Source organism: Megascapheus bottae, chromosome 25 (genome assembly GCF_031878675.1).
Source record: "Megascapheus bottae isolate mThoBot1 chromosome 25, mThoBot2.hap1, whole genome shotgun sequence".
Taxonomy (NCBI): Eukaryota; Metazoa; Chordata; class Mammalia; order Rodentia; family Geomyidae; genus Megascapheus; species Megascapheus bottae.
In genome coordinates this window covers 1,023,538-1,044,093 of record NC_143533.1, presented here as the reverse complement: position 1 = coordinate 1,044,093, position 20,556 = coordinate 1,023,538, and the positions used below count along the sequence as shown (strand labels likewise).

The window sequence follows — 20,556 nt, the reverse complement described above, 5'->3', positions numbered from 1 at the left end:
CACACAACTGAAATGTCACCCAAGAAATTCAAAACAAAACAAGATGCCTTAAATCAAACCTGTGATTTTTCAAATAATACAATATCATGGACTTGGAGATCATACCATAGATGTTATCTGTCACCTATTTTATTTATTTTTCTAAGTTGTGGGGCTTGAACTCTGGGCCTGGGTGCTGTCCCTGAGCATATAAGCTCAAGGCTAATGCTCTACTACTTTGAGACACAGCGCCACTTCTGATTTTCTGTCTCACGGACTTTTGTGCCCAGGCTGGCGTTGAACGGTGATCCTCAGATCGCATCAGCCTCCCGAGTACCTAGGATTACAGGCATGAGACACCAGTGCCTGGCAACTGTTATCCTTTAAGCCGCCCCTTCATTGTCCTTGAAAGGGGCAAACATGGGCCGGGAGTTTGGCCTAGTGGTAGAGTGCTTGCCTAGCATGCACGAAGACCCGGGTTCAATTCCTCGGTACCCCACATACATAGCAAAAAGCTGGAAGTGGTGCTGAGGCTCAAGTGGTAGAGCTCTAGCCTTGAGAAAAGTCCAAGGACAGTGCTCAAGCCCTGAGCCCAAGCCCAGGACTGGCAAAAAAAAAAAAAAAAAAAAGAAAGGGGCAAACATTTCTTCAGGTATGACTTATCACTTGATTCCAGTGACAACCCTCCAGGCAAGTGGCAGGAGAAAAAGAGGGGGAAGAGACCTTGTTTTTGTTTTTAGGGAGATTGTTTCATTTATTTATTTATTGCCAGTCTTGGGGCTTGAACTCAGGGCCTTGGACACTTTTTACTCAAGGCTAGTGCTCTGCCTCCCTGAGCCACAGCACCACTTCCAGCTTTTTCTGAATATGGGGTGCCAAGGAATCAAACTCAGGGTTTCTTGCATGCTAGGCAAACATTCTACCACTAGGCTACTCACAGCCCACTTTCTTTTTGTTTTGTTTTGTTTTTTTACTCACAGTGGGCACTCTACTACTTGTGCCACAGCGCCACTTCTGGTTTTTGCCAGAAGTTAGTTGCTTAGTTGGAGGAAGAGTCTCACAAACTTTTCTGGGCTAGCTAGCTTCAAACTAGGATCCTCTTGACCTCAGCCTCTTGAGTAGGTAGGAACAGAGGCAAGAGTCCCAGCACCTGGCCAGAAACAGACTTTTTAGAACAAAATTGGAAAGCTTAAACTGCAAACGAAAGTTTACCCTCTGGGCTGAGAGTTTGGCCTAGTGGTAGAGTGCTTGCCTAGCATGCACAAAGACCCAGGTTCGATTCCCAGGTACCACATACATAGAAAAGGCCAGAAATGGTGCTGTGGCTCACGTGGCAGAGTGCTAACCTTGAGGAAAAAGCCCAAGGGAAGTGCTCAGGCCCTGAGTTCAAGCCCCAGGACTGGCAAAAGGTTTACCTTCCATGATAAATGTTTTCAGTTTCCCTAAGTTGGTGAAGCACAACAGTGAATTGGGAAAGCCAACCACACACTGTATGTAGTAACATCAGCTCTGTAAGAATCCTGAGCTCACCAAGTCCTCTAATCTGAGCCTCTCCACTCATGTGCAGATGAGAGAGGCATCTGTCTATCGTGCCGGGGGTAATGGAAGGATTAAACAAAACCGCACAGAACATGCAGTGAGGATTCTGTGACAATGAAGTTGCTCTAACGTCGCTGACAGACCACAGCACAGCTCACAGTAAGAGCTGCGAGCAATCACCCAATTGTTCCCACAACATAATGAGCCTCCCTCTGACAAATAAGGCCATGTGTCAGCAGCAGGAGTCCCATAACTTCTTACACAACCAGTGAACCAATTTAACAGCCACCCTGGCTTGCTAAATACTAAACAAAATCTTGGGTAACATTTCTGACACATTAAAAGGAACTGGTTGTTGTTTACACCTGGAATCTAGCTATCCAACAGGCTGAGATCTGAGGATCGTGGTTCACAGGCAGCCCGGGCAGATAAATCCAAGAGACACCGATCTGCAAGTAGCCAGCAAAAGCCTGAAGTGGGGCTGTGGCTCAAATGGGAAAGTGCAAGCCCTGAGCATAAAAAGGTTAAGTGACAGCATCCAGGCCTCGAGTTCAATCCCCAGGACTGGCATCAAAACAAAGGGAGAGAGAGACCAGTTATAAAACAACAACAAGGGCCAAATATAAATCTCAAAGGTTTATCATGTACAAACGCTGTACGACACTGCTAAACTAGGTAAGGCAAACCTTTCCGGGAGTTGACTTCTTTAACAACTGTTACTACTAAAACTTCTTGGCCTTTGCATACATCTCTTCATTTTCCCAGACAGGACAAGCTACGAAGCTTCTTATATCCAGTGCTACTACATTCTTTTCCTCATGCAAAGACTCAGTCATTTCGTAAGTCTTAAGACATCTTGTGTGGTAGTGCTACTCCAGTACAGGGCACAAACCCATCCGTTTATTATACTTAGAACCTCCCGGGGCAACTCAGAATTCTTTGTGGTGGAGGACCCTCTGGCTTTCATTCACTTTTTTTTTTTTTTTGCTAGTGCTGGGGTTTGAACTCAGGGCTTGAATGTTGTCCCTGAGATTCTTTTTCTCAAGGCTAGCGCTCCACCACTTGAGCCACTGCACTGCTTCAAGCTTTTTCTGAGTCATTTTATTGCAGAAGAGTCTCACAGAATTTTCCTGAGGGCTGGCTTCAAACTATGCTCCTCAGATCTCAGCCTCTTCAGTAGCTAAGCACCCAGCCTCATTAACTCTTTTTTTCTTTTTTTATTGTCGGGATAATATATAGAGGGGTTAGTTACATTCCTCAGGTAGTAGATGCATTACTTCTCACACACTGATACCCTCCCCTCTCATGTTTTTGTCCCTATTTCTCTACCCCCTACTCCCTACTCCCTCCCAATCAGCTAGTTAGCTCAGTTCTCCTTGCCTACTCAAGACAAAAACCATCGCCTGGATGGTAGTCTGGTCCATTCTAATCCTGTGCACTGGAAGTCATCCGACTGAAACCCAGCTACAAGGACAACCAAGCCTGGCTTCAAGAATTAAGCAAGAACCAGCACCATTTACTGCAAGTATTCCTCTAGAGTACCAGACAGAAAGTTCAACCAAGTTCTCTCTCCCTCCTTCTCCCCACCCCTTCTCTCTATGTACTGGTTCTTAAACTAAGAAGGCTGGTTGCTACTCCACCACTTGAACCATGGCTCCACTCCAGGCTTTTTGCTGGTTAAATGGAAATGAGAGACTCAAGACTGTTCTCTCTGGGCTGGCTTGGAACTGCAATCCTCAGATCTCTGCCTAGTGAATACCTAGGATCAACAGGTGTGAGTCACTGACTACCAACCCAAAACAAGCCTAAGCTGGGCCAGCAAGAAAAGCAGGACAGAACCTTGGAGCTCAGCTGATCGTCCCTCTGTAGTTCCCTCTCACTGATAGTCAAGCTCAGAAGAAATACAAACCTGAGCTCCTAACACTGACTTGAGGGCTGCCTGGAGGCCTGCCTGGAGGGGCAGAGTTGACACAATGTAGCTCAAGCTGGTTGGAAACTTGATCGTTCTGACTCAGCCTCCTAAATCCTGAAAACCACAGGTCAGCCAAAATGCCCCAGCTGTAACTACAAATTAACTGGTATACAGCTTTTTTTTTTAATTACTCCTTCCAAGGAAGGTGATTTTTAATATTAATACTGGACTCTATTGACCAGGATTTTGGCCTACTGGTAGAGTGCCTGCCTAGCATGCACCAAGACCAGCGTCTGATTCCTAGGAACCACATACACAGAAAATGCAGGAAGTGGTGCTGTGCCTCAAAGTGGTAGAGCTCCAGTCTTGAGAAACCCTAAGGACAGTGCTTAAGCCCTGAGTTCAAGTCCCAAGACTGGCAAAAGAATAAATAAATAAAATACTTCCAGGCTAGGTGGCTCATGCCTGTAATCCTAGCTGAGATCTGAGGATCGTGGTTCAAAGCCAGCCAAGGAACTATAAAGTCTGTGAGACTCATCTCCAATTAAGCACCAGAAAACCGGAAGTGGCCCTGTAACTCAAGAAGTAGGGCGGCAGCCTTGAGCTGAAGAGCTCAGGGATAATGCCCAGACCCAGAGTTCAAGTCCCACAACCAAAAAACAAACAAACAAAAAAACTATTGTTGCTTATCAGACTGTAGGCTATAGCTAGAAGTTTTTTTTGTTTTTTTGCCAGTCCTGGGCTTGAGCTCAGGGCCTGAGCACTGTCCTTGGACTTTCTCAAGGCTAGAGCTCTACCACTTGAGCCTCAGCACCACTTCCGGCTTTTTTCTATGTATGTGGTACCAAGGAATCAAATCCCAGGTCTTCATGCATGCTAGGCAAACACTTTAACCACTAGGCCAAACTCCCGGCCCGCTAAAAGTTTTTAAGAAATTATTTTTTAGGCGTCTCAGCTAGTCATTCATGTGACAAAAGACTCAGTATCAGAGTTGTCATGGGTAGCTCATGCCTGTAATCCTAGCTACTCAGGAGGCTGAGATCTGAGGATTGTGGTTCAAAGCCAGCCAGGACAGGAAAATTGTGAGACTCTTATCTCCAATAAACCAGAAAACCAGAAGTGGAGCTGGTATGTGGTAGAACACATACACACAAACAAAAAGCAAAGATAATTGGAATAGATTAAAAGACCAAGAAATAAAACCATGCAATAACAGTTATCTGATATTAATAAAGGAGCCAAATATATATATATATAATGGATGGGAGGTGGGGAAGGGAGCCTCTTCATTAATTGGTGTTGGAAAAACTGAGCATCCATATGCTGAAAATTAAAATTGGATCCCTGTATGTCATCATGCAGTAATATCAATTCTAAGTGGTCCAAGGGGGCCGGGAGTTTAGCCTAGTGGTAGAGTGCTTGCCTAGCATACACGAAGCCATGGGTTCAATTCCTCGGTACCACGTACACAGAAAAAGCCAGAAGTGGCGCTGTGGTTCAAGTGGTAGAGCTCTAGCCTTGAGAAAACTCAAGGACAGTGCCCAAGCCCTGAGTTCAAGTCCCAGGACTGGCAAAAAAAAAAAAATGGATCCAAGACTTTCAATATCAGACCCAAAACTCTGAAACTTGTGCGAGAGAGTAGGAGAACTTATAGGCATAGGCAGAAACTTCTTGAAGAGTCCCAGGGGCACAACAGATAGAAGAGATACTTGACAAGTGGTTCTACATTAAAAGAACAAGTTTCTGCACAGCTAAGGACACAGTTACTAACCTAGAAAGACAGCAAACTGAGGAAAGCTTTTTATAGGAATGTATCAGACGAAGGCTGATATATCTACACGGAGCTCAAGAAACTAACCCCTCCTGAATCTAATAAAAGATCACTAAATGGGCAAGACAATTAAGGAGATTTCTCAGAAGAGGAAAGAATGGCAAAGAAACACGAGGAAATGCTCATTATTCCTGGTCATAAAGGATCAAAACAACTCTATGACTCCATCTCACCCCAGTTAAACTGGCCAATTCAAACAACCCTACTGCACTTGTTGGTGGAAATTTAAGCTAGTACAACCACTCTGGAAAGCGTTCTTGAGGTTCCTCAAAAAACTAAACATAGACCATCCCTACAACCCAGCCATACCACTCCTAGGCATCTATCCTGACCTTCACCAACCCGGATATGATAAGGACACCTGCACAGCCATATTCACTGCTGCATTATTCACAAAGCCAAGACAGGAACACAGTCCAGATGCCCCATAATAAATGAGTGGATCCAAGAAAATGTGGCATCTATTTTACACACCCATTAGAAGGAATCAAATTGTCATTTGCAGAGAAGTGGATAGAACTACAACAAATCGTGTTAAGTGAGGTAAAGCCTATCTCAGAGAGACAAATGACACATGTTCTCTCTGATATGCAGAAGTTAGATCTGGATATGACAAATTACACAGGATTCTATATATACACAGTGAGACCAAAAGAGGATGCTCTTAGTAGAGAAACACAAAGACACAATGCCTAAGTGCCTCCTCATTAATTATGTAAAATTATACTGAATCCAATTCCAAGATAAGAAAACAAGAGGCTTTTATTTTTATTTTGGCTTTTAATAATTCTGTCTTTACCTTCCCCTCCCCCCTTTTTGCCAGTCCTGGAGCCTGAACTCAAAGCCTGGACACTGTCCCTGAGCTGGTTTTTGTTCAAGGCTAGCAGTCTACTACTAGAGCCACAGTACCACTTCTGGCTTTTTCTGTCTAAATGGTACTAAGGAATCAAACCCAGGGTTTCATGCATTCTAGGCAAGCACTCTACCACTAAGCCACATTTCCAGCCCTACTTCTTTACCTTATGTATGGTATATTCAAGTGTCCATCTTTGGAAAGGTGGGGATGGAGGGTACAGAACTTAAGTGAAAAGGTGCAGCAGTGGGGCTCACTGGACATGAGTGGAGATGGGAGGGACTGGGAGACAGAGGAAACAGAAGACACGAAAGAAAAGGCACTTATTGCCTGACTCATATCATTGTAATCCCTCTATAATAACAATAAATTAATTAAATCAACAATTTTTACAGGCTCTGAGTTGAAGCCTCACAGGGGAGGGGGAAGGAATGGGGGAGGAGAGGGGAGAGGAACGGAGGGGAGGGAGGGGAAGGAAATGCCAGAAAATCCTGCAGAAGACCTAGGCACCTAGTCATTCTCAAAAAAAGACCTAAGGTGGGGCCTGGAGTTTGGCGTAGTGGTAGAGTGCTTGCCTAGCATGCATGAAGAACCAAGTTCAATTCCTCAGTACCACATACATAGAAGTACCACATACATAGAAAAGCTGGAAGTGGTGCTGTGGCTCAAGTAGAAGAGTGCTAGCCTTGGGGAAAAAGCCCAAGGACAGTGCTCAGGCCTTGAGCTCAAGCCCCAAGACTGCCAAAGACTTAAAGCGCTGAGTGCCAACAAAAATACAGCACAGGGCCGGGAGTTTGGCCTAGTGGTAGAGTGCTTGCCTAGCATGCACAAAGATTTGGGTTCGATTCCTTAGTACCACATACACAGAAGAAAGCAGGAAGTGGTGCTGAGGCTCAAGTAGTAGAGCTCTAGCTTTGAGGAAAAAAAGTTCCAAGGACAGTGCCCGGGCCCTGAGTTCAAACCCCACAACTGGCAAAAAAAATAAAAATAAAAATAAAATACAGCACAAAGGTTCAATGCTTGAACCCAGAAACACAGAATGATGTCCACTAAAAGAGCAGTCAGAACAAGCCCATGGATTCTGATCTTCCCAGCCAAGGATCCTAAGATTCTGCAGCTAAGACTCACCACTGACACCTTCTTGCATGGAAGCACACCACAGCAGTAGGGATTCAAACGGTTCACGCACTCAACCCAACAGCCTCTTTCTGGGATATTTCAGTATATAGAGAGGCTTTCCCATGGGGGGAAAGCAAGTTACACAGATTAGATCAAGTGCTTTGATTTCATAAATTATAAACACTCATTTCAAATACTCAGTATTTCATAGTCCAAAGGGGGGTGTGTGTGTGTGTGTGTGTGTGTGTGTGTGTGTGTGTGTGTGTGTGTGTGTGTGTGTTGGTATCAGGGCTCCCTTAGCTTTTTGCTTAAGGCTACCACTCTACCATTTTACCCATGGCTCCATTTCCAGCATTTTGGTAGGTTAATTTGAGATAGAAGTCTCACGAACCTATGCTGGCTTCAAACCACAATCTTCACCCTTCTGAGGTAGCTAGGATTATAGGCATGAGCCACTGGCATCCTGCTTTACAGTCCTAAGACTTTAACAAAGCATCAGGGGATCAAAACAACAGAGTTCTTGGGGTCTGCAAGGGTACCTTCAAAGGGAGCATAAATCCCTGGTTATATTACAGTAGAAAGACAGCCTTGTGTTTTTGTGAAATTGGAAAGAGAATGAGAGAGGAAAGGAAGAAGCCCTTTCAAAGACTTCAATACTGGCCTGGAGTTTAGCCTAGTGGTAGAGTGCTTGCCTAGCATGCATGAGGACTCAGGTTCAATTCCTTGGTACCACATACATAGAAAAAAAGCCAGAAGTGGTGCTGTGGCTCAAGTGGTAGAACTCTAGCCTCGAGAAAGTCCAAGGACAGTGCTCAGGCCCTGAGTTCATGGCCCAGGACTGGCAAAAAAAAAAAAAAAAAAAAAAAAAAAAAAGACTTCAATACTGAGCAGCAAAGGCTTCCCAGCAGCAAACAGGACACAGTCTAGCAGGTGTCTGGCCAGCTGGCCAACGCCCTTGAGCCTGGATAAATCATGCCTGACTCTGCAGCTTCCACAAACAAGAGGTAAAGGACAGGAATCCAAGCTGTCCTGCTACACACCATTTGACTCCACCTGTGACAGCCAAGTAGTTGCTCATTTGGGGAAAAAAAAAAAAAAAACTTTCAATTTTGAGACTCTCTTTTCTAGTGTGCCATAGCACAGTTCTGAACTTATTATATAAAAAGGAAAAAAAAAAAACTCTTAACTTTGGTGACTGAGAATGTGGCTTGATGGGAGAGTGCCTGCCTAGCATGCATGAAGCCCTGGGTTCCACTCCTCTGTACCACCTATACAGAAAAGGCCAGATGTGCTACTGTGGCTCAAGTAGCAAAAGAAGGTTAGGGACAACACCCAGGCCCTGAGTTCAAGCCCCAGGACTGGCAAAAAAAAAGGTGGGGGGGAGGAACAAAGGATGAACAAATGCAGTAGTGGCACTCACTAGAAACTATATTATACAACTTGTAGGCAAGATGAGATGGAAATACTGGGAGAAGGAAAGAAGTGCACTGACTTACATAACCAACTCCTTTGTACATCACCTTTATAATAAAAAAATGAAAAAGGTAAAGATCTACGCCATAAATACACATAGCTTGTAATTTTAAATTACAGCTATTGAAACAATCGAATGAATAAGTTGATATTATAGGCACTTTAAAAGATAAAATAGGTCAGGCACTGGTGGCTCACACCTATAATCCTAGCTACTCAGCAGGCTGAGATCTGAAAATCATAGCTTGAAATCTCCAGTTAACTACCAAAAAGCCAGAAGTGGAGGTGTGGCTCAAGTGATAGAGTGCCAGCCATGACAGTTTAAAAGCTAAGGGACAGTGCCCGGGCCCTGAGTTCAAGCTCCAGTGGCAACGTTTTGTTTTGTTTTTTTTTAATAAAGAGAGAAAAGTTTAAAACCCTTGGAATCAGTCATTTGAGGAAACTGCCATGGTTTGGTTCCAACAAATTTTATAACGATTTCTCTACTCCAGCAATTGAGAGGCTATCAGGGGCTGTTATTGTCAAGAACCTAGTTAGCAGGAATTAAGGGTCCTTTCAGGTTTCAAGAGCTCCAGAGCACTTGCTTTAACTCAAGTGCTAGGTCTGATCAAAAAGACCACACTTAAGTCTGCTGCTTTCCTTTTATGTTCCGAGTGTGCCAAAAAAAATAATGTGAAGGCTACTAGTTTCTCTTGCTGGGCTCTATTTCTCCCCGGCCAGTTCATCTAACCACTCTGCCTCTTGCATCTGGGAACTGGCAGCTGCATTTGCTTGCTGCACTGTGGACTACTAGAAAAAAACTTTTCTTTAAGAAACTTTACACTGGTAAAAGTGAACCCTATAGGTTTGTGGACCACAGTGTGACAGGTACTCTACTGCTCTAGCCAGAAACACCCACTGAGTACAAGTGAAAGAATGTAGTGACTGTTTCAACAAAACTCTATGTGTAGCTGGAAGCCAGCCCAAGCAAGAAGTTCATGAGAGTACAATTAACCAGCAAAAGGCCAAATGTGGAGCTGAAGCATGGAGCTGTGGCTCCAATGATATAGCCTTGAACTTTAAAAATAAAATAATAATAATAATAAGCTAAAGAGCAGGCAGGGATTATAGCCTAGGGGTACAGTGCTTGCCAAGCATGCATGAAGCCCTAGGTTCAATTCCTCAGTACCACACACACAGAAAAAGCAGGAAGTGGTTCTGTGGCTCAAGTGATAGAGTTTTAGCCATGGGGGTTGGTGGAAAGCCCAAGGACAGTGCCCAGGCCCTGAGTTCAAGCTCCGGAGCTGGCAAAAACAAAACAAAACAAAAACAAACAACAACAAAAAACCCTAAGGAACAGTGCTGAAGCTCAAGATCCAGAAGAGGTATGTACACATGTACATACACACACACACACACACACACACACACACACACACACACACACACACCCTTAATTTGTATACATTGAAAGTTAATTTTGATATGGAATTTTCACATTACAAAACAACATTTTTTTATTAATAGTATATTTTCCTTGTTAATCCTTTACTAAGGTATATGGATCCTTACTTCACAGGCTATGTAAGCCACTAAGATTACTATAAACACAAGGGGCGTGAAGAGGGAAGGGGCAGTGATGGGAGGCAAACAAAGTGGAACACACAGAATTGTGAAGGCCTGAGGGAAGTCATTGAAAGCTATGAAACAATAGAGGGGGGAATGACAGGGGAATCATTTGATTAAAATATAATGTCTGTGGGTGGGAAATAGCACACTGTAGACAGGAGAATCATTTGATTAAAATATAATGTATGTGGGTGAGAAGTAGCACACTGTAGTCCTGTGTACAATTAGTATGTGCTAAGAAGAATGACAAGAACACAAAACAGTTCTGTTCCACGGGTACCAACAGGGTCAGAGAGGGCAAACAGAAGGTGGGAGAGGGTGAATATGGTTTAAGTACTTTCTATGTAAATGGAGGAAAACAGAACAATAAAACCTGGAGGTGGATTTGATCAGGGGATGTTGCATGCATGATAATATCACAATAAACCTCCCTCTCACGCCATGACTACTATATGCTCATTTTTAAAAATGTTAAAAAATAAAACTGCAAACTCTTTCCCCATACAAGAAATAAGAAAAGGGAAACAAAATGTCAATGAGTCCAATCTAGTGTGTGAGCTATATCCCTTCTGAAGAGACTCTCTTACTCCGTGTGTGTGTGTGTGTGTGTGTGTGTGTGTGTGTGGTACTGGGGCTTGGATGCAAGGCCCCAAGCTCTCACCTAGCTTGTTTGCTCAAGGTTGGCACTCTATCACTTGAGCCGTACCTCCACTTCTGGCTTTTTGATGATTAATTATGGATAAACAATCTCTTGGATTTGTCTGCCAAGACTGGGAACCTTAAGATCTCAGCTACCCAAGCTGGTAGGATTGTGTTGTTATTACTGGGGGGGGGGGGGGGGTGCGCGCGTTAGTCTTGGGGCCTAAACTCAGGGCCTGGGTGCTGTCTCTTGGCTTTTGCTCAAAGATAGTGCCCTACCACTTGAGCTATACTTCCACTTACAGCATTTTTTTGGGGGGGGAGGGGTACTTTATGGAAAATAAAAGTTGAATGGACTTTTCTTCCAGGCTGGCTTCAAACTGCAATCCTTAGATCTTAGCCTCATGAATACCTAGAATTATAGGCACGCGCCACCAGAGCCTGGCTGCAGCTAGGATTTTAAGCATCGGTCACAGGCACCAGCAGAAAGCTTCTTGCTTCCCCCAAGTTAGTAAAATGGTGCTATGACTAAGCTCAATGAGAGTGCTTTGTATCTCCAGGCTATTCTAACAAATGGCGATTTCTAATGAATAAAAATTACCCAAGAATCTTCCTTACAATTCCTTAATAACACAACCAGAAGGAAAACTTGTGCTAAGTACAGTTCAATCAAAGCCCTAACCCTAGTTTCATGCAACTCCAAAAGAACCAGATGTGGCTGGCTAGGGAACCCACACGCCCAAATGAACACCAGAGGCTTTGTATGAAACGATTAATTTGAAGGGGAGGAAAAAAAAAATTAAAGTTACTTCACAAGTAACCAAGTTCTGTGGTCTGGGATCCTGAAATATAATAGAAATAACACATCATCAATTCAGCAACAATGCAGAAAGGATAGACGCCTGCTTTCTTTCAGCTGCCAGGTCTGTGCACACTGCCTTTATTCACTGTAATCATTATTTCTGAACAATTACTTCCATACTGTAAATGTACTCATCTCAAAAGAGCATCTGACTGGGTATGGTGGTGCCCTTCTGTAACCCTAACTCTGAGGATGAGGCAGGAAGGTCCCAGAGTTTTGAGGCCCATCTTGGACCACACAGTGAAACCCTATCTCAAAACAGGACGGGGGGGGGGGGGGGGGGGGGGGGAGAAGGGGAGGGGAGGCAGTGGCTCACACCTGTAATCCTAGCTACCCAGGAGGCTGACCTCTAAGGATCAAGGTTCAAAGCCAGCCTGAGCACAAAAGGACCTGAGACTCTCTATCTCCAATTAACCTCTAGAAAATGGGAAGTGGGGCTTGGCTCAGGGGTACGGTGGTAGCCTTGAGCTGAAGAGCTCAGGGACAGTGCCCAGGCCCAGGGGTAGGGCCCTAGTCTTGAGCTGAAGTGCCCAGGCTGAGTTCAAACCCCATGACCCACCAAAAAAAAAAAAAAGACAACAATAAATCAGGTCTGATTCTAAGAGATGATCCTCTTTAATACTCACAAAGCACCAGAATAATCTTCTTCCTGGAGTAATTATCTACTAACTTGCCAATACAGCTAGTTAACTAACAGACACATACATACACACACCCAAAAGCATGACATACTAAATGGAGACGCTGAAGTCAGTATTAGCTAGCTTTCATTAGAGCCTGAAATATCTAGCTTTTAACTCAGCTTTAAAAATTGAGGGGCGGCTGGGAGTTTGGCCTAGTGGTTAAAAGTGCTTGACTAGCATGCAGGAAGACCTGGGTTCGATTCCTTGGTACCACATACATACAAAAAAGCCGGAAGTGGTGCTGAGGCTCAAGTGGTAGAGCTCTAGCCTTGAGAAAGTCCAAGGACAGTGCTCAGGCCCTGAGCTCAAGCCCAGGACTGGCAAAAAAAAAAAAAAAAAAAAAAATTCAGGGGCTGGGAGTGTGCCTAGTGGTAAGAGTGTTTGCCTACCATGCACAAAAATCATGGGTTCAATTCCTCAGTACCACATACACAGAAAGCCAGAAGTGGTACTGTAGCTCAAATGGTAGAGTGCTAGCCTTGAGAAAGCCCAAGGACAGTGCTCATGCCCTGAGTTCAAGCCCCAGAACTGGCAAAAAAAAAAAAAAAAAATATATATATATATATACATATATATATATACATATTTCAGTATATTTTAATAGTATGAGGGGATGCAAAGAAATGGAGGGACAAAGAATGAATAAATGAAATGCAGCAGTGGTACTCACTGGACAGTACATTGAAAATAAACTATACAACTTGTGGGTGAGGATGGGAATAGAAAACTGGAAGAGAGCAAGGGAATGGGTGACCCTGTCCAAAAAGAAATGTACTCTTCCTATCCCATGTCAAAGGAAAAAAGCTTCCTTTTTTTTTTTTTCTATTTCCATTCCAGGACTTTCTTTCTATCACCTGCTTGGTAAAAATGACATTTCCAATGTATTTTCCCCCAACACTACTCATGTTTCACAGGAGACAGTGCTGACAGTGCTTCAGGATTATTTCTACATCAAATATCGAATAACATTTCAAATACAATGCTAAATAATTAAGCCATTGGCCAGGAGCATAGCCTAGTGGTAGAATGCTCGCCTAGCATACAGGAAGCCCTGGGTTCAGTTCCTCGGTATCACACACACAGAAAAAACTGGAAGTGGCACTGTAGCTCAGGCAACAGAGCACTACCCTTGATTTAAAAAAAAAGTGTCCAAGGACAGTGCCCAGGCCCTGAGTTCAAGCTCCACGACTGGCAAAAAATAATAAGCCACGGCAATACATGCAGCTTTGCAAGGCTGACTGCATACTAAGTTTATATACATTCCTAACAATACATAGAATTTTGGGATTCCATTAAAAATAAAAATGAGGCCATGTGCCTATGGCTCACACCTGTAATTCTAGCTACTCAGGAGGCTGAGATCTGAGGATGGAGGAAAGTCCATGATACTCTTCTTATGTCCAGTAAACTACCAAAAAAGCCAGAGTGAGAGCTGTGGCTCAGTCAAGTGCCAGCCTTGAGCAAAAGATCAGGAACAACACAGAGGCCCTGAGTTCAAGTCCTAGGACCAGCAAAACTTAAAAATAAAAATGGCAATACAGTTAAGTGGTGAATAAAGAACCTAAGCTCTGTCATTTGTAACACAAAAACAAATATTTTCATAAACAAACTAGTACCAGTAGTTACTTCATAAAAACTAAATGTTAGGGGTTAGAGGCATAGCTCAGTTAACACAATATCAGCCAATGGGCAAAAGCTCTGATCTCAGATCCCGCAAAAAAAAAAAAAAAGAAGAAAGAAAAAAGAAAACTAAATGTTACTTTTATAAGTGGCTCGCTTTATCTCTTCCTCAGAGAATTCTTGATCTTCATTAAAACATGGAATCATGCTGGGTACTGGTGGCTTACACCTGTAATCCTAGCTACTCAGAAGGCTGCGATCTGAGGATCGAAGTTCAAAGCCAGCCAGGGCACTGAAGTCCATGAGACTCTTATCTCCAATTAACCACCAGAAAACTGGAAGTGGTACTGTGACTCAAAGTGGTAGAGCAGTAGGCTTGAGCTGAAGAACTCAGGGATAGCACCCAGGCCCAGAGTTCAAGCCCCACAACTGACTCCCCCCTCCCAAAAAAAAAACATGAAATCAACCTGGATCCAAGTTTTCTGAACACACATGTAAGGAAAATACAGGCAAGTGAGAATTAAGGGACACAAGATAATATGAGAGTAATCTATTACTGCTCTTTGGAAAGACAAAATGTACAACAAATGCTGACTGTAAGCCAAACCGCCAGGCAACTATAGCTCATGCTTGCAATCCTAGCTACTTCCGAGGCTGAGATCTGAGGATCTAGATTCAAAGTCAGCTCAAGCAGACAGACAAATCTCTAAGACTCTTATCTACAATTAACCAGATAAAGACCAAAAGTGATGTCAGGTACCCCATTAAAGGCTCAGGCCAGTAATCCTAGCTAAAGCAGACTAATACAAGAGACTGTAATCACTAATTAACCACCACAAAGACAGAAGTGGAATTGTAGCTTAAGCAGGTGAGTGCCAGCTTTAAGCAAAAAAAGTGAGGTCAGAGTGTGAGGCCTTGAGTTCAAGCCCCTGGTACACGTACATGTATGTGTATACACATACACACACACGCAAACCAACACTCTTGGAAATAAATGTAGGAAAGCTAAGGTACAGCGCCCAGGCCCAGAGTTCAAGCCCTAGTATTTGCCAAGGACCCCGGGGAAAACATACCATTGCAGTCAAAGAATTCTACAGTGGAGCTACACATAGTCTATGTTCTTGCCCACCCCATCGAGTTAATGAAAAGACCACAATAGGGGCTGGGAATGTAGGTTGGGGTACAGTGCTTGCCTAGCATGCATGAAGCCCTGGGATTCGATTCCTCAGTACCACAGAAAAAAAATCCAGAAGTGGCCCTGTGGCTCCGAGTGGTAGACTGTAAGCCTTGAGCAAAACAAGCAGCTCAAGGGACAGTGCTCAGGCCCTCAGTTCAAGCCGCAGGGCTGGCAAAAAAAAGAAAGAGAAAAAGACCACATAGCTGGTGATCCTCACAAGACTGGGAACACACGACAACGAGTCCTGAAAGAAGTCTCTCCTGCTCAATTATTTTAAATCTCTTCCCGTTTAACAGCTCGCATCGTCTTCCTCCTTCCGATCCCACAGGTCAGCTAACTCATCACAAGTGGAAAAAGGACACGTCTCCCGGGCAAGGAGAGGGGACGGTCTGCAGGCCAGGTGGCTGATCCTAAGCTTTTCTGCTCAAGGCTAGCAACTCGACCACTCCGGAGCCACAGCTCCGCTTCCGGCTTCTGGGTGGTTCGTGAGACATAAAAGAAGTCTCACAGACTTTCTGCCCCAGCGGGCTTTGAACCGCGGTCCTCCGATCGCAGCAGCTGGGATTACAAGCGTGAGCTGCACCCCGCACTCAGCTGTCAAAAAGACTTTTTTTTTCCCCCCAAGGGCTTGGGGGAAGTGGAGAGGGGAGGAGGTGTAAATGTCAACGGGGAACGCTTCACCGGGCGCCGTGGAAATGTCTTTACGACCCTTTGTACGCTCCGACACTCAGCTAGACAAAAAGAGGGACAGGCTTTTCCACCGCGGTTCTCGGGGAGGCAGTCCGGAGTGGGGGGTTGGGGGGGGTGGTGAAGCTCGATCTCTTTTCCAGAGTGGCAGATGGATGGGCTCCGAATCTCAACTTGTTCCAGCCCGCCGGCCGACCAGCCGACGGCCGAGGGGATCCGAGCGGTGGCGGTCGGGCGACCGGGAGCGGGGAACAATGCGGGGTGGTGGAAGGAGGGGAGGGGGGTGTCCGGGGCGCCCGGGCTCGGGGAGGAAAGCCGTCCTTCGCCTGCACCGCCAAACAAAAGGCACCGTGGCGCCCGCGGCCCCGGGCTCCAGATCGCCGGGCAAACTTTCAGCGGGGCCCGGCCGGAGGGGGCCGGAGGGACCCGGCCGCGCCGCACAATGGCCGGGCCGCGCCGAGCGCGCGGGAAGGCCGCCGCCGCCGCCCCGCCCCGCGGGCCCCGCGCGCCCCGCCGTACCTGGTGCGTCTCCTTCCGGCCGCCCGCCGCCGCCGGCCCGCCGGGGCCGCTCGTCATGTTCACGTAGAGGGAGCGGCTGAGCGGGCTCCGCAGCGTCCACATCCTCCGCGCCAGCCACAACGACGCCAGGCTCAGGAACAGCCAGGACGCCAGCAGTCTCATCGGGGGCGGACCGCGGGGCCGCTCGTTCCGATCACCGCCGGGGCGAGGAGGAGGAGGAGGAGGCGCCGCCGCCTCCGGCCGCCGCCGCCGCCGCCGTCGCGGCTCGAGCCATGGTGCCCGACTCGCCCATCCGGCTGCTTCGGGGCCGAGGCGGGGAGGGGGTGGGGGAAGGGAGAGCGGCCGGCGCGCGGCCTTCTACGGTCCCCTTCGCTTCCGCCCGCGGAACGGTGGAAACACCGGAGTTGTTTTCCACCCGGAGCCCGTTCTAGGGACGACGGAGGCGCGTGCTTTTCCGGCGCCTTTCCCTCTGCCCAATCAGCGGGCTAGCCGGCCCGGGAAGGGGCGGGGCCAAGGGGAGAGCCCGTCCGTTGCGACGCGAGTCCCCAAATCCGGAGTGGCTCGTCGCGCTACGCTATGGTTCGGGGGTGTGGAGGGAGATTGGGATGTCCGAGACCGAGAGGTAACTTCGGAATGCGCTGCCGTCCTCCCCCCCAAGTGGTACCCGCGCCCGTTCCCTTGGCGGAACTGTGACCGGGTCATGAGGACGGACCCCGGCGCCGGGAGAGGTGCGCCTGCGCAGCCAGTGTCCTGAGGGGGCCGGATACCTGGATCGTAGGTGGGGCGGACCGGGCAGAGGCTGCACCGCCGAGAAGGTGGGGGAGCCACTAATGCAGCACTCTTACAGTGAACTCAGTCCTGAGAGATTTACCCGGAAGTTTCTTTGGCCGTAGATAGCAAGAGGAGTCCTAAGCCACATTTCACTACTGAAAGGTTACTATTGTATCCTGGAGCCTGGACTTCTTCCTGTTGACTACCAGGTGATCTACCTCTAAAGAGGAGCATATTTCTTAGATCCCCTAATAACACCCACCTAGGTTTGTTTGGAGAATGGCTCTCTATTTGACTGCACCAGAAACTATGTAGTTCTGTTCAAATAAAATAATCTTTTAACTTCATGTTGTATTTTAAGAGATTTTCATTTCCGAAACAGTGTTTTCATTAGATGCTAAGATTCTCAGCACCTTTTCCTAATAGATACTTTTTTGGGGGGGGAAGATGGGGGGGTCATAGGGCTTGAACTCTGCCTGGGCGCTGTCCCTGAGCTCTTCAGCTCAAGGCCACCACCGTACCCTTGAGCCAAGCCCCACTTCCCGTTTTCTAGAAGTTAGTTGGAGATAAGAGTCTCAGGTCCTTTTGTGCAGTGGCTGGCTTTGAACTATGATCCTCAAATCTCAGCGTCCTGAGTAGCTAGGATTACGGGCGTGAGCCACGGCGCCCAGCCCTAATAGATATTTTTGAGTGTGTGCTGGTACTGGAGCTTGACCCTTAGCATTGTTTCTCAAAATCACCACTAGACCACTTGAGCCACAGCTCCATTTCTGGGTTTTTTTTTTTCTCTCCCTGATATCCCAAGTGTGAGCTGGCTCTAATGGGTGTTTGTTTGTTTGTTTTTGGAGGGGGGGTCTATTTTTTGTGCCAGTTGTGGGGCTTGAACTCAAACTGGGCACTGTCCCTGACCTTTATTGCTCAAGGCTAGCACTCTGCCATTTGAACCATAGCTCTACTTCCCGAGATTTTGGTAGTTTAGTGGAGATAAAAGTCTCAGACTTTACTGCACAGACTTACTTTGAACCATAGTCCTCAGATCTCAGCTTCCTGAACAGCTGGGATTACAGGAGTGAGCTCCAGTGCCTGGCTTCTACTGGGTATTTTGATACCTAATGTCAGGTCAGATGTGGCAGAAAAAGGAAGAAAGGCAGGGCACTTATTCTCTCTTTACAAGTGTGTTTAGATTACTACTTACCTATGCCCAAGCTTATGCCTTACTAAATCTAACCCAAAACATTTAAAGGAAGTTTAGTAGCAAATTCAAATAACTCAGTTTGTCTACAGTGTCACCACTTCCTGCTCTGATACATGACTCAGATAAATTTTCTCTATTCCCTTTTCATGTGTCTAAGGTACCGGCAAATGTTGCCAGTAACGTGCAAAAAATGACTAATCCCATTTCTAACCAAAAGGTGTGCCCCACTATGATGGGATATATACTCTATAGACAATGTTATATGGATCCATATGTATCTATGACATACAAACTCTCAGTTTTAGTTATGTTCTAAAATTTATGTGCTAGTGCTTGCACATAGAGATTCTCTTCTTGAATACTTGTTAAACATGACATTTGAAATATATGTAAAAATCAGTGTTTATAAGATCTTTCTTAAAAAAAATAAAAACTCGGGGCCGGGAGTTTGGCCTAGTGGTAGAATGCTTGCCTAACATGCATAAAGACCCAGGTTCGAGTCCTCTGTACCACATACATAGAAAAAAACAGAAGTGATGCTGAGGCTCAAGTGGTAGAGCTCTAGCCTTGAGAACGTCCAAGGACAGTGCTCAGGCCCTGAGCTCAAACCCAGGACTGGCAAAAAAAATGTGTCATATTCATAGCCTTCAATTAAAATAATAGCACTTACAATAAGCATACAACATAATAACCCACTTATAATTAATAACCTGTTTAGGTACCCAAAGTTATGGACATGGTCTTGGAGATATAAACATAACTACATAGACATAAAAATCTATGATGGGATATATACTATAAAGACATAATGTTGTATAGATTGATATATATCTATGACATACAAGCCCTCAGCTTAATTTTAATAATGTTCTAAAATCTATGTGCCAGTGATTGTATGTAGAGATTCCCTTCTTGAATACTTGTTTGTTAAGCATGACAGTTGAAATATGTTGTAAAAATCAGTGTTAATAAAATCTTCCATAAAAATAAATCATCTGAATGTTGCTTTTAAAGGTGTAAAAGAAAAGAAAAAAGGTGTGCCCCAACTATGCAGCAAGCCTCCCTAACTGCAGCTCTAAGGCTTCCTGGTGTCATACAAATAAGAAGCGTAGTTGATGGCTGTTGTTGAGCCCAAGGACTTGGGATTGGCTGGCTGGTAGGCGATCAGTTTTTTGGTTTTGGTCTGTCCTGGGACATAAACTAAGGGCATGGGTGCTGTCCCTGAGCTCTTTTTCCTCAAAGCAAGTGCTCTTCAAGCCATAGCTCTTCAGGTTTTTGAGTAGGGAACTGAAAATAGCAATCTCACAGGAACTTTTCTGCTCAGGCTGGCTTTAAACCATGATCTTCAGACCTCAGCCTCCCGAGTAGCTAGGGTTACAGGTGTAAGCCACCAGTGCCTGGCTTGAAACTAATGTATTTTGCTTTAAATGTGTGCAGCCTACCTAGGCACCACGACTCACACCTGTAATCCTAGCCACTTAGGAGGCTGAGATTTGAGGATGGCAATTGAAAGCCAGCCCCAGCAGAAAAGTCCCCAATGAGACTTTAACCTCCAATAAAACACTCCAAAACCAGAAGTGGCGCTGTGGCTCAAGTGGTAGAGTGTTAGCCTTGAGCACAGAGTCTCAAGGACAGTGCCCCGGCCTGAAGTTCAAGTCCCATAACAGACAAAAAAATCAAAACCCAGGTGTGGTGGTTCACGCCTGTAATTCTAGCTACTCAGGAGGCTGAGATCTGAGGATCACAGTTCAAAGCCAGCCCAGGCACGAAAGAATGTGAGACTCTTATCTCCAATTAACAGGAAGTAGTGCTGTGACTCCAGGGCTAGGGTGGTAGCCTTGAAAGCCCAAGGACAGTGCTCATGCCCTGAGCTGAAGCCTAAGAATGGCCAAAAAAAGAATAGCAAAATACTGGCATGCATCTTATTTACACTTAGCAAGCACAGGAAGAAACCAAAGCACAACATCATGAGATGATTTGCCTACAAATTCCATAACCAACCTTGTCATAGAGCCTGGGGTCCCAGCATGCCATTCTTCTATCCATGAAGAAGCCTTGCTGTCTCCTCAACCTCCTGAGTTACAAATGA

The 20,556-nt window shown here is 45.7% G+C and overlaps 1 protein-coding gene across 2 annotated transcripts in view; it reads right to left on the bottom strand.

Annotated features, from left to right (window-relative positions):
- Nucleotides 1-16,848, bottom strand: part of Mettl9 (methyltransferase 9, His-X-His N1(pi)-histidine) — a 44,479-nt gene extending 27,631 nt beyond the window's left edge. Inside the window, exon 1 of one of the 2 annotated variants that reach the window (XM_090357832.1) lies at nucleotides 16,502-16,848. In XM_090357832.1, coding sequence (XP_090213958.1) covers nucleotides 16,502-16,663 — 162 coding nt within the window. In that variant the 5' untranslated portion in view covers nucleotides 16,664-16,848. The remainder of the gene's footprint in view (nucleotides 1-16,501) is intronic. The other variant, XM_090357833.1, reaches the window with a different exon arrangement.
- Between the last annotated feature and the right edge of the window lie 3,708 nt (nucleotides 16,849-20,556).